Raw genomic sequence first — 18,065 nt, 5'->3', positions numbered from 1 at the left:
TAGGAAGGAAGAGTTGAAATAATCTGATTCTTCATTAAATGGAAAATGCTAAAATCTTTGATATAGAGATGTCAAACTGTCTCATTTCTACATGCTTGATTTAGAGAGAGAGTTGTCAGCACCCCTGACCTAAGATGATTTCCTTTAGTTTCGTGAGCAACACTGAAATATTTTATCTGGCAATCAGTTTGCGTGTATCTGTGCTTGTCAGTGCAGCCTCGTGGGATTTGTAGTTCATGTATTTTGTGCTCTTTTCTTCTCTGTGATGCAGCTTGAATAGCTGAACAAAGCCCCCTGGTTCACTGAGTTGGGCAACTCTCAAGTGGCTTTGTGGTGATTCAATTAATTGCAGTGATTGTTGGCACGTGTAGTCCAGGCAAAGAGCAGCTCGCATGGGAAGACAGAGAGTGTGAGGCTCCTAAAGGGTAACTCTGATGGGGTAGTTTAGCCATTCTCATATATATATATACAGATTTGTTGCCTCAGTGAACCACAGCATAATACTTTCTTACAAATTTTCTGCATCCTGCAATTACAGGCTTTTTAGCTGATGGAGGACTCAACAGAAAATTTGTAGTGTAGTTGGTGGTGTGTGAGACAGAGCATATGTAGTACAAAGGAGTTTCAAGATAGGAGTACTGTTGAAAGCAAGAGCAGTTACAGGTAATTCATCAATAGTATAATACTAACAAGATGAGAATATATCTATCTATTCCATATAGTTAGCCTGTGTTGGAAAACAGAAAAAAATGGCCATTACCTTGCAAGGAATTTTTCAGTTCTCTCCGACCCTGCTGGTTTTGTTCAGCCCGTGTTGCTTCACATACGTCACTGCAATGGGGTGCTGGCTAGGGAAAGCCTCCTGCAACCTGCTGGCCAGCTGCACTAATGACCTTGGACTCTGTAATGGGTTTAAGTACGAAGGGGAAAAAATGTCAAAGGAAACTTGTGTAGTGTAAGAAATTATTATATAAGGCAACTTGTACTTTGTTAACAAGTTTGGATCAGGTTTGTAGTTAGTTCCACTGGGTTATTCCACCCCTGCATGTGGGTAAAATGAAGAAGAAAGATTTTAGCAAAATTAACAAAGCTGTAGTGTGGGTGGACCCTGGTACATTCAACATAAGAGCCATCCCCTATTCTGACGTACGATAACTGAGTACAAAATTATGTTTATTTTCATTCTAGTATTCTTGGGTGTACTTTTAATTCTCTGGCACTGAAATGTGTTTTAGTAACAAAAATCAAATTGAGGTATCTGTAAATGTGTAAGTAGGTCAAGGCTTTAAGATTTTACCATGTATTTATTGAACTTTAGTTAATTCCAGACCATTGCTTTCTTTTTCTAGTCTTGGAATCCTTGTATCTAGTGACCATCTTTATGTGGAGTTGATTTAGTCTTGCTTTTAAGGAAAGAAAAAACTCTTCTCCTGAACTGACAAACTTTTTCAGCTTTTGACTTTTGTTGTCTTTGAATTAATAAAAAAAACCCCACTTCTTAAGAAGCAGCCATGAATTATGGTGTAAGGGGATAGTTTTTGCAAGATGTGTGGATAATTAGTGATAAAATTAATATTTAGATTTAGAAATTTAAAGATCAGGCTCTTCCCAAACCACATGGCACTGAAACCTGAGGAACTGTAAAAATTTTGCTCCTAGTTGTATTCATTTCACCTAGCTGTAAGTAGCTAAAGGATACAAGTCCTGGTTTGTTGTGAAGACTTCCACTGTAAATAATGGAGAAAGACAATACCTTTGGGTAGTGACTGATGATTAAAGATAGAAGAGATGAATCATACCCCGTATGGCAGAAGCCTCCTATGACCATATCAAGGAGGAAGAGAAGCCCAATAAGCATAGTCCTTCAATGGACTTTTAGCAATACACATGACTGAGAACCATCACCTTTGATTCCCATTTGATAATCTCTCTTCCTCAAATGGCCAAATACTACTGACTCTGGGGGCTTGTTAGTTCTCTGTGGGTTCTGCCCTTGAGGTAACTCGTGCATGTCTCCATGCTTAGCACCCAGTGTGTTTGGAGCAGAGTCAGCGGTCTCGTTATTAGGCAATGGCTCCTGTATCCTGTAGCATTTCTATTACAGGATATCACTATTTTCTTTCTTTTTGTTTCATATAAGATACATTGTCACTGTTGTCACAGAATTAGTCTTTGAAATAGATTTCACAGAGTCCTTACATGTCAAGATGAAGACTTCAAATTATCTTCACAAGGAGATGAGTGAAGTTTTAAGTATTAATATTGTAAGTTTGGTCTGAGTTGCCTGTGCATCAGGAGGTTAAGTGGGTTTTCTTCAGAGTTAGAATTGTCTCACTAATAAACAAAGGGCACATTTTTTGAAGTATACATTTATTTAGAAATGCTCCTGTAGCATCCTTGCTGCACTGTGAACTTCCTTCTATCTACACTTTCCCTGTTAATTGTGTATAATGATGACTGAAAAGCTAAAAGATGGCTTACACAACTTCCTTTTTTCAAGCACATTGAGCTTCATTTGCAGACTTATCAGAGGCAGTTGTTTGTGGATTTGTTCTCTTTGAATTCTTTGAGAAGGCTTAGGGCTAAAAAAGATCCCATTACATTATCAGAGCTAGTCAGGTTTATCCAGGTAAACACATAAGGAAAAACTGTGAAAACCTAATTCTGAGGTGATGTGAAGGAGCTTGTATTTCACTTTTGAGCATTGGGTCAGGTGATTCAGAAGGAAACAATGATACATCAGAAAGGAAAATTATTATATCAGGCAGCAACTTGTGCTTCCCAGATTAGACTTCTTGAGCAAAATTAGATGAAGATTTTCTTTCATCATTCTAATTAAAATATTCTGCCCTTTTCATTGTCTTAGGTCATTGTTGATGAATGACAGAGAAGTCCCTTGAGTGCTGCTTCCCAAATATTATTAAATGAGATATTTTTCAGTGGAAGAGATTATACATTTGCTGAATTTAAAGCAGCTAAAACAGAAATAGGGACTACATATTTTGAAAGTTAAACTGTGCACCTGCATTTGTTGGTTTAGATGGTTTTGAATCTTTAATTGAAGCTTTAATTTTTTTAATTTGCCCTTCATTTTCCTAAGTTAAGATTTAAGATGACCACAAAACACAAGTGACCTTTTAGATTTCTGCACAAAAAATGGGAAGACAAGTAAGAATTTTGTAGTCTAACAAATAACATACAGAAGCCCAGGTCAACTGTAACTAATTAGAAGTCTGTTGTTGTGTTGTATCTTGTTTCTTTGTACACTGAATTAACTAGGCAGTTTACAATGATGTTGTCTGGAGTGTGAGCTGCCTTTTGCACAGAGGGTGTTTGTTCCTGACATGGAACAATAATCTGAGCTAGATGTGCAGGGGAAGGTGTAAGTTTGCAGTGCCAACATTCTAGAGCTCACTTTGCTAATCAAAACCGGAGAAGTCCCCTAGAGCTACAATCCCTGTCAGAGTTAGGTTTTATAAAGTTCAGATTAAATCTTGTCCATGAAGAAAATTTAGGAAAGCATATGTGAATGTCAGTTAACAATTTATTCCATATACCCTCAAAAGACTGATTACTGACGGCACTAGGAATGCTAGGCATTAAACGTTTGCACTCTTGTGCGTTCCTGAGGACTTAACTGCATATCAGTACCTGTAATATTGTGTTCCAGGATTGTGTCCCACGTCTGTAGCAATCCTTATTATAATGCCAATATAGCTTTATCATCTTGCCTTACGTATTAATTGTCTTCTAAACTTTGTCCCAGTGTAACATACATTATTATTCACTCAGCAGTTCTAGCAATATTCTTATAAGCTTACACCGCATGTATGGAATTTATCATCAAATTTAATTCTGTTCATTTCCACAGAAGACCACACACCTATGATTATAATATACTTTATTGTTTAAAGCAAAGGTATTTACCTGAATTTGAGTAACTCCTTATTTAAGGGCTATAAGTTTACCAGCTGAATTTAGGAGTTTGAAACAAGCCTTCACTTATTATATGATCACAAATGTAGGGATTGTTTGTCTGCTTGACAATGTATTCAGGACATTATTAATAGCCTTTTCTATTTAAATAATTAAATTCCATGTCAGATGAAAGTCATTACAATGAACATTAGTTCTTTTGCTCTGTTACATTTGTACATCGCTTAATTCTGAGCAATAGACTTGATCTTTCACATCCTGCTAAGAGTATCTACTTCTTGTGTGTACTTTATGTTTTGGGTTATGCCACTGGATTTGTGTTCCTTGAATTGTTAGTGTATGATCCATAAGTACATGGAGCATGTGAACCTCCAGACACTCTCTGAATAAACATGTTTTTCATGAGCAGTTGAACCAATTGATTTTGTTTTCATTTTTGGTATGGATTTTTGTTCTTTTTCCCTGTGTACACCACTGGTGATCCCAGCTCCTTTTCCCTTTCCTGACTTTATAGAACTCCCCCATTGGGCCAATTAGTGCACAGCTACAACTAATGCTAATTTGCTATCTGACAATTTGGGTCATCTGACTTCTGTGGAAAAAAGGTGTAAAACAGAATTTTGTCTCTTAGTCTCTTTTTTCAACATAACCCAGCCACAAAATTTTAATGAATTCTTTGGGAACCTACTGGGGGGACAAAGGTGAGATAGAATTTTTTTTTAAGATTTTACTAATAAAATAATATTAAATGCTTTGTCACACAGTTTTTCATATGGAGTATGTTGGTGATTTAAGGAAAAAGGAAGGATAGTTGTAATTCCTTTTATCACAGTGTTATTGAATATTTTGAGAAGTTAGATATTAAAAGAAGGAAAGATGGAAGTTTTCTAATGTATAAACTTCAATTACAAGATGTACAAGAATAAAAACTGGCATTGTCAGCCAGTGACTCTATCTAAATATTTTTTGTGTTTTGCACTAAAAGGGCTTGCTGTTCATAGTTCACATGAAAATGAACCTTTGTGTTAGACATAATTTATAAAATGCATGGGCTGAATTAGCCCGAAAATTTAAGTTGGAAAAAATGAGCTAATGTAAAAATATATAAAAAATATAGCAAGGTGATTTTAAACATTTATATACTCATTCCATTACCTACAAAAAATCTTATGTTTCTGGCTCTGTTGTCTCAAGGGATGTAAAATTGCATCATATTGTATTTTTTTTCATCTTCTCAAAATAAAAGCAGGAATTTTTGCTTTAAACTGAAAAGCTCTATTTTTGTTTGAACAGCCTTTTGAGAGTTGTATCAGTCCCCTAGAAGGCTGTATGAGTCTATTTTGCTTTTATATGTGGTACAATACCGGTAATACAATCAAAACATGAAATTTTATATCCAGCAATAGTTTTTAACTATTTCTTTTAACTGCTTTAAACTACCTTAACTAAATCTTTTTGCTCTGAGTCAGTATTTCTTTCTCAAGAGACTCTGAGTGCAGACATTTTTTTACTGTTGTCCATGAATAAATTACTTGCAGTTTTTTAGCCTGTTTATATAGAATATAAATTATAAATTAAAAAGGAAATAGCAAGACTGGACCTATCATTCTGAGAGATTGATCTAGGATTTCTTGGAGAATTTATTTTAGGGAATAATTCTTGCTTTATTCTATCTCTATTTTCTTTTATTTTCTCTGTGTTCAGATGGAAGATGTCATAGCCCGCATGCAAGATGAGAAAAATGGGATTCCTATTCGTACAGTCAAAAGTTTTCTTTCCAAGATCCCCAGTGTCTTTTCTGGTAAGTGAATTTCATACTGTTTAAAGTTTCCACTCTACCTTATGTCAGGGGATGCTCAAATTGAAAACACTTTTAAGTGAGTGCTATGGGGAATCCACAGTCATCTGCTCTGGAGGAAACATTGACTATCCTTTCAATACTTTAATTACAGAAATTTTTCATGTTTCTCTCACATTGGAGTGAGCTTACACAGAGGTGTTTTTGTCCTGTAAACTTAAGTTAAGGGAATACTTAATTTACTAAAAAAAAGTAAATTATCTGAAGAAGGCAATATTTATTGCAGTTTCTGCATTTTAGATCTGCCTTTTGCCTCATTTTCATGGCAAGTATGAGTTTAGTGTATAGGCCAGTACACGAAGAAAAGAACTGCCATAGCAGCAGCACAGAAAGAAAATCATCGTTGCACTCTGCAACTGATATGAATTGTGTCTGTAGACATTTATTACATTTATGATCTGCTTTTGTAGCTGGCTGCCTGTGCCCAGAAAGCTAAGACTGAGATGTCTATGGTGATTTCCAAGACAGCTGTAAATTTTATAGCTAATCCAAGGCAGTATTGTCATATGCACAAAACTCTGTCCATTCATTAATTAGCTAATATAATATACATTTGTTTACATAATTTTATATTGATCTATGCATTTATATATGTGGATATGTAACTTATTTTGCTACCAATTAGTATGGAGTTACTTTGAAATAGATGCCATTGGTGAACTTTTTCTGTACTCTGGTAACAGTTGCAATGTTTGTAATGGAAAAGGTAATTCTCACATAGACAGTATTTATAGCAGTTTGTACTATCCAGAACAGCAAGAATTCTATACTTTAATTTTCAACCTTTGGAATGTTTTTGCTAGTGAATAATTCTGGCACAAATAAGAAAAGAGTCTTAAGAGTGAACAAAATATCTTTAAGATTTTAGAAACTACTTGTAAAAAAACTAGCCTCTGAAAAATACATGTTTGTTTCCCGTAAATTAGTACAGCATGTCATTCTATTAAATAAGCCATATTAATTGTTATTCTCTGCCTTACCTTGTGTGCTATGGATTTCAGATTAGAAAGACTATGGTTATTTGTATAGCAGGAGACATTATTTACCAAAATGTTTTCTTCTACTGGAACAGACATCATAGTTTTAAAGCTTGTGTTAGAACATATATTACAGTAATACGTAGCAGTCACTGATACAACACCTTTTGTGTTGAGGCATTAATTTTATCAACTGCAGAATGAAAGAAAAACATAGCAGAGTTCCTTTTTTTCCCTTTGAAGATTTTCTCCCTCAAATACCAGGACAGTAATTTTTGGTACCCACCAGAACAGCACAACTGTCATTTTAGTTGAAATAATCTCCTTTCTTGTCAGTTCTTTATCCTGGATGGAAGCTGAACTCTTCAAACCTTCATGCTGAGAATAGCAGGTTTCCTTTCATGTGCTAGGATTTTATGTATATGTAGCAAATGAATCTCAGCTTGAACTAAAAGCTATTGATTGCTAGGAAACATGGATGTATTGTTGTCAAAGGATCATGACGATAAACATGAAAATGTATATAATAACAACATAGTACTGTTATTGCCCACAAAAGCAACCATATGAAAATGATCAAATCAAGAGCAGATGCTCTTCAGTTAAAAAATACATTTATGCCTATATGCTCATATATATATATATATATATATATATGTGGTATGTGCATCTATGCATAAAAAACATGTATTATACCCAGGCCTCTGTCCAGGTTTATGTCCTGTAAAACTAGGAACGTTGCAATTGTTTGTTTGGGGAAGAAGCAAAATGGATAGGTCTACCACACTTAAGTCATGTTCCTGCAAGCACTTAGGAAAGACCTGTAAGAGTCCTTTAAAGAATTTGTAAAAATTAAGGATGTCCATAGATTGTCTGTAGGTATAGGGTCTTATGGGCTAGCATTTTAATTATGTTGTTATAAAAACAAGAGAGGTATTTTTATTTTTGTTTAGTTTTATTTCATAGTATTGCTTCTAAAAACAGCAAGTGAAAAACTAGTTGAAAGAGCAGTCACAAGTCAGCTTGTTGGGTCTGGTGAGCTAATGGTTTCATTACACTCAAAGCTTATTTTACACCAAGATCTGCACCATTCACTGTTGCAGAACAGATATATACAGTCTCCATGTCCATATATATATGTGTGTATATATATATATATAATATTTTACATTTGTTTCACATAACAACTACACATGGCATTTTCAACATAATTCTATACTAACTCATCCTGACACTGGCTCACTGCCTTCTGGGGCTATTGTAGCAGTTTACTGTACGCCTATTATGATTTCAAAAATGTTTTTGTAAAAGACCCTCGCCATTACAGAGTCTTGCTGAATTACCTCATCCAGTCTGTGTTTGTGAGGGTAAGTACAATTAGGTCTCTGAACAGAGAGAACGTACAATGTGCTGTAGCAGATGGTCTTTGTAGTGATGGTTCACCTCAAGCTGAGTCACCCATAGTATTACTTGAAATTAGTCTCAGACTGGATGCAACAAAGAGATGAATTTGCATGGATAGCTTTGCAGAAAACAGACTAATATACCTATGTACTCTAGTACACTAATGACTGAAACCAGATTTGCCAGATTATATTTTAGATCCTATGCTGGTCACTGATAATGGAAATTCTGCTGGAAATTGTAGTATTACTTTAGTTCTGACTGTTTAAGCGTACAAGCAATGCTATGGTATAAACGATCGTTGTTTGAGTAATAGCTTCCTGTGTTTGAGAATGGAATAATCTATTTTTATTATGAACAATATAGTCTGTTTAGCCCATTCACTTTATAATATTGAGTGTGAAAATCACACCAGAGGTGCTGTTTTAAAAATTGTATTGTTCTAAATGTGTACCCTCTAGCATAGCTTGAATTGTCTCTGAACTGAACTGCTTATACATCAGGGGAACTGAAAGTTTCTTGAGGGAGGGACTGAGGCAGTTTTCTCAGTAGCTTTAAGTGTAGTCTGGGCATCTAAAGCTGGGCTTGAAGATGACAATGAAGTAGTTTCCTATGTGGTTCTTGGGAAATTTGACTGTTTAATGCCAAAATCTTAGTTGTCCCTGTCTGTGGATCTAAGTCACTTTATATGATTAATGCTGATGACCTCAGTAATGGTCACTCAGTTTTCAGAAAGCACATGTTTAAAACAGTGGTTGATGGCTGACTAGACTGCAGTAGTGCAGGACCCCCTGTATGCCTGCAGCATAGTCATAATAATGTTATTTATCAGATATATATAGTGGCTTTGATTTAAAACTTTAAAGGCTCCAAGGAAAAATACAGGCAGGAGAGTTTGCTCCGTGTGATCATGCATTTTGATGAACAAAAGAAGGGCTTGCTGTTGTTGTCTCCGTAGTTTTAAAATGTTTTGGAAAAGCTAAAAAGGTAGTTTATATAGACATCTTGCCATTCAACAATAATAATTGCATGAAAGTTGTCATGTGCATTCTTTGCTAACAGTGATTAGAGCATTAGGAATAAAAAGAAGGCAATTTGCCTGGAACATGGTTCACCATTAGACCTGGAAATGGATAAAAAAACTTGCTTGAAATGATGAATGTAGGGAGTCTGACATATGAATCATAGGGATTAGGAGGAGCTCTAAAATATCATTTTTATTTTTGCTAAGGAAAGACAGCAAGTAAATGCCAAAGTTTTGCTGTTCACTTTCAAGCAGAAAGAGGCATTCAGAGTTTACAGATCAAGCACTTCGATAGTCAAAGGTTTGTTATGAGGATCTTTGTGCGGTGAGCGAGTGGGTTGGCCAGTATTAGTACTGAGAGCTTTATAAGCTAATCATAACATGGATATTTCATTAAGACAGATGTAGTGATACAGTGGTGTCTTATGGTCATTACAGAATATCAGTGTGATGCTTTATAGGACTTTAAAGTGTGCAGGACTTGCATATGCCTGGTGATGAATAAAATCTGTGGAGAATGTACCGAGTGGTGTGTAAGCATGAATGAGGGACACTGTTTAGTGTTTTTACTGTAGGAGTGGGGAGAACTATGAGAAATTTAAGTTCAATTAAAGAATACAGGCAGAGACAGAGTAAAAAGTATTCAAGGAAAGCATGTTCTTACTAGTTGTTACTGGCTCTTTCTGATGCATGGCTCAATAGTTTTGGAAAGTAGTCACAGCCTCAACCAACAAATAGGAGAAGGAGATCAATAGAAAGGTTGGTTTGTATAATCTCATTCTGAGTTAAAGAGAAAGTGAAAAGATTCTTTTAGCTTTTCCAGAAAAATATAATCCCTCTGAAGTCTTTAGTTTTTTCTCATTCCTATACGTGAAGCTGATATTGTGCCTTTTCCACCTAGACATTGCATTTTCCCATTTTTTAGAAAGATTATTGCCATCATATGCCACTTTTATTCATGCTTTTTTTTTTTTTTTCCCCTGATTTCAGAAAATGCACATTTGTCTTCTACCTGGGAAATTAAGATAATGAGATGTTGCAGTTTGATTGGCAAATGTATTCATAACATCACTAATTACCAGTCTTTATTTAAGCACTACTAGTAGTACGCTTGGTAAAAATAAAGAATTTATGTGTATAAACATAAAAAAATACTGGTGAAAAGCAGACTAGCAGTCTCAGTAGCCTGGTCAGATGTAGTGAGAAACCCCAGAGGAAAATGGCATTATAGTAGCTCATCTCACCCACAAATCACAGGTGGATGAGCCCAAGGAATGAGTCACAGGAGCTACCTGCAACAACAGTATTGCTTGTTATATAGAGGCAGGCAGCAAAAAATAGACAGTGGTACAGTGGGAATTGGATGACTCAGGGGACTAATAACAAGAAAGAGAGCATTTCATCTGTCATTAGTTTTGATCTTTCCCAGCTGAGTAATGAGTTATTAGCATCTGATGACTTTTCAGTGCTCTATGTGAAATGAGTTGATAGGTTTATCCACTTCAGTACTGGAGATTACCTGTCTAAATTACAAGATAAAAGAGAAAGTTCTACCACTTGGATTGACAGAAAAAAACACAAAAGCGTAACACGTCAGTTGTCTGGTACCTTTGAAGCAAGGTAATATTGCATTATAGATAAATACAAGGATTTTGGAATTTCAATTTTTGATACTTTTTCCAGAATAAATTAAGCACGTGGGAGAAGCTAGGATTCCCATCTCCCAAGCCTCTAATTTTGTGGACCATTTTCTTTTCTTCCCCCTCGGTGTTTCCAGTGCTGGGTTGATGACAGGTTCCTACCTTCTTGTTCCTTCTGTTCTTGCATTCTTCTACAGGTATAATTTAATAGTAGAATAATTGCTGGTTTCTTTATGTCAAATCAGCTTCTTGTTATTTGCAAACAGAACCTTCAGTGTTAAAACTGCAAGCTCGCTGCCTTAATGACATTCCAGTGTTAGTAAAATGCTTTGATGAAGAGATCTGTGTCTACATGAAGGACAGAAGCTGGCTCATTCACTCTCCTGTGCCTGTCAGAAGGGCAAATATTAGCAGGGACTTGCTGTCTTTATAGTTTGACTTTTCAAAACAGAACTTTTGAGAATAAAAAGTCCATAATCCTCTATTCCTAAACGAATAGTTCATTTGAAGTTAAAACACCAGTCCTCCTTGTGTGTTGTTTCCATTCATCACTTGGTCAGAGTGACTGATTTGCATTCAAATGTTCGTGGTGCTTTGGGAATGCATATTTTTAAGGAGAAGCCTGGTTCTCTTATTTATTGATATCATGCACATGATTTTTAGAGCCATGACTAGAAGAGTCATTGACTAAGTGACACCATAAGATTGGACATACAGTCATTTCAATGTAGTGAGATAAGTAATTGATTAATGAGTTGTGCTTTGTATGCTTTACCATTTCAGAAAACGAAAGTGGGTATTTGAGTGCTGTCTGCATACCTTCACCTCCTGTTGCTGTTTGTTTACCTGTTTTGGACGCATCACTGGGACTGTAACTATGGCCAGAAAAGGATGCTCTTAAGCCGCTTAAAACTCTACAGAACTTTAGTATTTTATGGAAAATCGTCTTAGTGAAAGCTTCACTGCAATAGTGTTGCATTTGTGAAGCTCGAAATGGCCGCTGTGGTGGGCTGAGATCAAGCAAGAGATGAATTCTTGTATTCACTTGAAATTAAACGTGAATAAAAGAAATTGGAACTCTTTCCAATAACTTTAATACTCCAAGATGATTATGATCTCCATTTTCATTCTAAGCCATGTGCTAATATCAAACCTTTAATAAATCACTGTCAGAATTAAAAGCTTTTCAAAATATGAAGGTATTTTCACTGGTAATTTTAAACAGAAAAACAAATTCTCATTTAAAAGTTGTTGCTTCCTCCTAACCAAACAACAACAAAAAATTGTATTCATATGTTCATCTTTCAATTCAGTGGTGATTGCCATTGGGAGCATTAGTAAAAAGAAGAAAACGCAGTGAAAAAAGTGAGGCAATTTTGCAAAATTGTTCTATGAAACTGAAATATACTCAAAACCCATTGAAAACTCTTTTAAAGTAATCTGTGTGCAAACCAGTCATCATAAATGTCAGTTCCTTTAAAATAAGTAGATATGAAAAACTTATTTTCACAGACATTTGCAAAAGAAATAGGTCTAGAAGTCATGCATTGATGAGCAAAAAATCTTAACAATTGTTCTCTTGTTGTGAGATGGGAGATTTCTGGGAACATTCATCTTATTTGATGTTCGTCCACATGAAGTGCACAGTTTGAATTAGATGATCCCATTTCCCAAATGCTGCGTAAGGCCTTACAGCTCAGTGTGTTTCCAGAGAAATAGCTCTGGGGTTTGTTGATCATAGATACAGATTTGTTCCTAACTTTTCCTACTATGTTGGTTTGTCATTAAAATACTTTCCTCCCTTTCCTATACCTTCTTCCTAGCCTCCTCATGCGTTGTCAGTGTTTTTAGTGAAATGGAGTTGCACCTTTGAAGTGTGAGTACTTTTAAGAGGAGTATGGGAAAACCCACTGCCTTCACTATGGCCAAAAATTTACTTAGTTTGCCACCCTTGTCACCCAGTCCCTGAACACTGGAAATGTATCATTCATGGAAAATATGGGGTGAAAAGGGAACCCTGAATCAGCCTTACAACAACCTGAAATTAGCAGGAATTCTGCAATCTATCACAGCTTCGTTTTAGGTAGCTTGCCACTGATTTCTTGCATAACACTGGTTAATTATTGTGGTTTATATCATCAACAATGAGTAATACTTATTGAAAACAGAGAAAAGAAACCCCTCCAACACACACTCACAAACATACATAGCATGCATATTTGTGCCATATATATTTGCCCACGGAGGCAGTGCATAATGTATCGGCTTAAAAAAACAAACTTTTAAGCCAATACAAGCATCATCTGTAGTAGTGTTTAATAACAGGTTCACTGAAATCTGTTACATGCATAATCAAAGCCTTGTAGGAAGAAAAGACTAGAATATGTGTAAGGAAGAGTGACTGTACAGAAATATATTCATGGGTTCTATGAAAATGGTTTTCCTTCCTGGCTATCTGTTAGAAAAAAAGTACTATTGATGTTGCATATAAATAATTAGAAATAAAAATCAGTGATAATTTTCCAGCCACTTGCATTTTATGTAATTGTTTTAATTAGGAAGCAAAGTATACTAGACTCCATCAGTTTATGAGGTACTTCTATGCCAACAAAGCTGTTTGTTTAAACTACAGCAGAATTTTTTTCATAGAGAAATTCGAAGTACACAGAAGAGAAATGCTTTCTGAGAAGAGAGAGTCGCTACTGTGTTTGCTGTCACTAATTTCTGAGACAGGAGGGAAATTTGCTTCCCATTTTAAGAATAGGGAGAGGAAGTGTATAGCTGAAGACAAATGAAGTCCCAGCATGAAGTCCTTGTTGAGTATTAGTAGTGGTTTTAACACCATGTGAAATATGTTTCCTGATACACTTAATAAATAGTCTCTGGAAACCATCCCAGAAATGAACATCCACTTAATGACAAAAATAAAAGAAACCCAGTCTAGTTCCTCTAAGGTCAGAACCCTTGAGTTTGAAAAGTATCCATTGTCTTGACAAAAATCAAAGCTTTTCAATAGTAACTAGGATTTGTAAGTGTGATTTTGTAATCCTGAAGCTGGGAATATGTGTTTGTAGGTTTGGGTCTTGAATATATGGTCAATTAGAATAGAATACAATAGTGACGGAGAATATCTGTGTACGGATGTGCTGTAGTTAGCAGGTACTGTTATAAATAGAGACAAAGATTTTAATTCAATTACATTGTGGAGCATACATTGAAAAATATTCAACTTTTTAATTTACGTGGCATTGTACGCCATTGTCTGGTGGCATTTTTTTGGTTGACTGGTCATTATTTATTATATACGTATAGGAAGCAACGTAGACATGTGATAAGTATGGCTGGTACAGATACAAATTATATTATTTAGTGGTACTCTGTGAGGTGTAATACAGTGTAAACATTGGTATTTGCTTTTCTTTTTGAGATGGTACAAAAGCATCTGGGATAGTCGTCTCCTTAAATGATATCTGACTGCTCTTAAATGATGTCTGACTCATTTTGTGACTTCAGGCAACGTAATTTCTTTCTGCTTCTGTTTTACTGTTTTCATACATGAAATTGTATCTTACTGTCTTTAAATCTATCATTTTAAAGTGATTTGAAATATTTAAATGAACTGCATGCAAAGAGAAAGTAGTGTTATATTTGCAGATTTCAATCTACCATTTTTACAGCTGGATAAATATAATTGGCCAGCAGTTAAAATAATCAAAATAATTAAAATAATTCCCTGGAGATTATGCCTCTTAAGCAAGAAATCAAGTTACCAGCACCCCAGCGAGCACGCCAGCCAGCTCCTTCAGCACCCTCGGGTGTATCCCATCCGGTCCCATAGACTTGTGTATGTCTATGTGATGCAGCAGGTCACTGACTATCTCCTCCTGGATTGTGGGGGGTCATTCTCCCAGTCTCTGTCTTCTGGCTGAGGAGGCTGGATTCCCTCAGTACAACTAGTCTTGTTATTAAAGACTGAGGCAAAGAAGGCATTAAGCACCTCAACCTTTTCCTCATCACTTGTTACCATGTTTCCTCCTGCATAGCAGGGGATGGAGGCTCTCCCTGGTCTTTCTTTTGCTGTTGACATGCTTATAGAAACATACCTTGTTATCTCTGACTGCTGAAGCCAGATTAATTTCTAGCTGGGCTTTAGACCTCCTGATTTCTACCCTGCATAGCCTCACAGCATCTTTGTAATCACTGTGAGTTGCTTGCCCCTTCTTCCAAAAGCTGTAAACTCTCCTTTTCTCCCTGAGTTGTAGCCAAAGCTCCCTGTTCAGCCAGGGTTGTCTTCTCTGCCACCGGCTTCTCTTACAGCACCTGGGGGCAGCCTGCTCCTGTGACATTAAGACTTTCTTCTTAAAGAGCAGCCAGCCTTCCTGGACCCCGAAACCCTTCGGGATCGTCTCCCAAGGGATCCTTTCAAGCAGGTGCCTAAACAAGACAAAGTCATCCCTTCGGAAGTCCAGGATGTCAGTCCTGTTGCCCCCTCTCTGGCCTCTCTAAGAATAGAGAACTCTATTATTTCATGATCGCTGTGCCCTAGTCGGCCTCCAACTGCCACATCATCCACTAGTCCTTCTCTTTTCACCTTCTCTGGTCAGTTCACTCACCAGCTGTGCCAGTAAGTTATCTCCCACACATTCCAGGAATCTCTGGGACTGGTCTCGCTCTGCTGTGTTGTATTTCAAGTAGATGTCTGGGAAGTTAAAGTCACCCTCAAGAACAAGGGCAAGCGATCGTGAGATTTCTCCTAAGTGCCTATAGAATATTTCATCCACCTCTCTGTCCTGGGTGGGTGGCCTGTAGTAGACTCCTACTACAGCATCTGCCCTGTTGGCCTTCCCCCTGATTCTACTGCAGAGACACTCTGCCTTGTCTTCGCTACACTTGTACTCAAAGCAATCATAACAGTCCCTAACATACAGCACCACCCCACCACCTCTCCTTCCCTGTCTATCCCTCCTAAAGAGCTTGTAGCCATCAACTGGTGCACTCCAGTCATGGGAGACATCCCACCGTGCTTCTGTAATAGCCACAGCATCATAAATTTCCTGTTTCATCGGGGATTCAAGCTCCTCCTGTTTGTTACCCATGCTGTGTGCATTGGTATAGATGCACTTCAGATGGGCTGGTGTTTTGCCCCCTTCTCCCTTCAAATCTAGTTTACAGCTCTCTCAATGAGTCCTGCCCCAAGATCCTTTTCCCCCTCTGGGGCAGGTGCAAAGACTGTCATTACAGTTGCATCAGAAGACTGCAGAATTATATTTGCAAAAGGACAGCAAGGAATAAATGCTGATGATTGTATTTGTATTTGTTGCTACTGAAGCTACTCATAGACTAGTTTTGCATGGTGCTATTATCAAACAGTCTATGTACACTTTGTAATAGCACATGTCACCATAACATCAAGATTTTCTGTGTTAGTGGGGTGTTATTTGGTGACTCCCACCTCACTGCAAATATGCTGCACTCAGTCTAACTTTGCTTTACTAGGAGCTCGTGTGCAATTGGATTGTCTGGAACTTTTCCCCTGAGCAGTTTACTGGTATGGGCCTGAGTGTCTGTTTCAGCTTGGACATGTTTATGGTAGTGATTGATCATGACACAGACTGAGAAGTCCATTTTATCTGTGTATTGTATCTGCACAAATGAAATTTGTATTTGTCAAGGCTACTGGGTATTTTTGCTGGTAAGAGAAGCAAGATCTGAGTTTTAATTTCTTGGTTGTTACTGCATGTTGAGAGCTAGCTATCTGAAAACCAACAAAAAAGTTATTAATTATTCTTTCCTTTTCTAGAGCTGGCAAGATATGCTATGCTACAAGAATTTGAAATACTGAAAACATTTTCCTCCTGACTTAGGACAAGAAGCTAATTTCTCAGCTTTCTATGAACCAAAACTGTCAGCTATAATTAAAAAAAAAAAAAAAAAAAGAAAAGAAGAAGTAAATAATATTCCATAGAAGAATGAAAAATGGAAAGTTTATTAGTGGAAAACATTGAAAATTATACGCTTACAACTTTTAAAAGATTTTAGTTGCAACAAAGATGTTTTCCAAAAAAACCGACCTCTGATACTGAAAAAGTCCTTAAGGAAGTTCTATTATTTCCTGCCAGCTGTGTTCCTAACAAAAAGTAAGATACATTAAATTAGAAAGTCACCCACAGAGGAAGTAAAGGTAGTTCGTGCAGCTTACTGTGACTGGCAATCTATCACTATGCAAATAAATGGACCATAGATACTAATTCAGTTTCATAAATTACCAAAACAATTTTAAATGGAAGAATAGCATCAAGAATAATTTGTTAACAGGACATAGGAGTGCTCAAATGTGTAATGAGTGTTACACCACTGCATGCATTTGTCAGAGCCTCTTGCAGGATGCTCCTGATCTTCACAATAAATGTTAGAAAATGAGTTTATTGTTTAAAAATCTGGTTTCCAGCCTTTGTGGTTGGAGGGTGAGCCTTGACGTTGCAAAACAAGCATGTAAGCTGGCAGGAGTTACTCTGTTTTCCATGATCCCAGCCCCACAGATTCAGCAGTCCCTGAGGCCAGAGGATATTGGCAGCTTTGAAGGCACAAAGCCCAGCATTCCTGCAGTGCACTTGGCCCTTTTGCTTCCCACACAGCAGCTGTCTTTTTGCCATAGGGATGGAAGGTCTCGATGGGGATGCTCTTGGTGGAAACACTCTGTTAGGGAAGATCACTGGAGTACATGCTGCTTCCTCGCGCTGCTCCACGGAAGCAAGCGTGGAGACCACAGTAAGAGATGGGCAGAGCTGTTGCAGCAGGTGCTGGGAAGTCAGAAGGTGCAGGCTGGTGAGTTTGGTGTCTGGGGAACAGAGCAGAAACCCAGAACTCTTCAGGAATCCATGTAGATAGCATAAAGAAATTATTTACAAGGTCCTCCCTTATTGGCAGGAAGGAGAACATAGATGTTGCCAAGAGTTGGGTAGTGGAGTCACTAACTGAAAAACTGAGAGTAATGAAAAAAAAAAAAAAAAAGAAAAAAAGAAGAGGAATAGAAAATTAGTATTAACCTCCCCATACACACACTTTGTAGGATAATACTTTTTATTATAAAGCCTGGTATTGCTTGAGTGTAGGGGCAGGCAAGTAGGACCGATGGCTACCTATGGAGTGTTTCACTGTTAGAATAATGTAATGTTTATGAAGGCTTTGAGTTGTTGCTGAGAATTTGGTTCCATTATATCATATGG

At 36.9% G+C, this 18,065-nt stretch overlaps 1 protein-coding gene across 11 annotated transcripts in view; it reads left to right on the top strand.

Annotated features, from left to right (window-relative positions):
- RGS7 (regulator of G protein signaling 7) overlaps positions 1–18,065 on the top strand; it is a 246,294-nt gene that overhangs the window by 113,732 nt on the left and 114,497 nt on the right. For 10 of the 11 annotated variants that reach the window (XR_012632895.1, XR_012632896.1, XM_074896832.1 and 7 more), the window contains exon 3: positions 5,641–5,737. The exons of the other annotated variant lie outside the window; for it this stretch is intronic. Coding sequence is in view for 8 of the 10 variants with exons in the window: in XM_074896832.1 (XP_074752933.1) it covers positions 5,641–5,737 (97 nt within the window). In the remaining 2 variants the exon portion in view is untranslated. The remainder of the gene's footprint in view (positions 1–5,640; positions 5,738–18,065) is intronic. 11 annotated transcript variants of the gene reach the window in all.

The sequence above is a fragment of the Athene noctua genome, chromosome 1 (genome assembly GCF_965140245.1).
Source record: "Athene noctua chromosome 1, bAthNoc1.hap1.1, whole genome shotgun sequence".
In the NCBI taxonomy this organism is placed as follows: domain Eukaryota; kingdom Metazoa; phylum Chordata; class Aves; order Strigiformes; family Strigidae; genus Athene; species Athene noctua.
The sequence above is the reverse complement of the archived record's forward strand: the minus strand, read 5'-3'. Positions and strand labels throughout refer to the sequence as shown.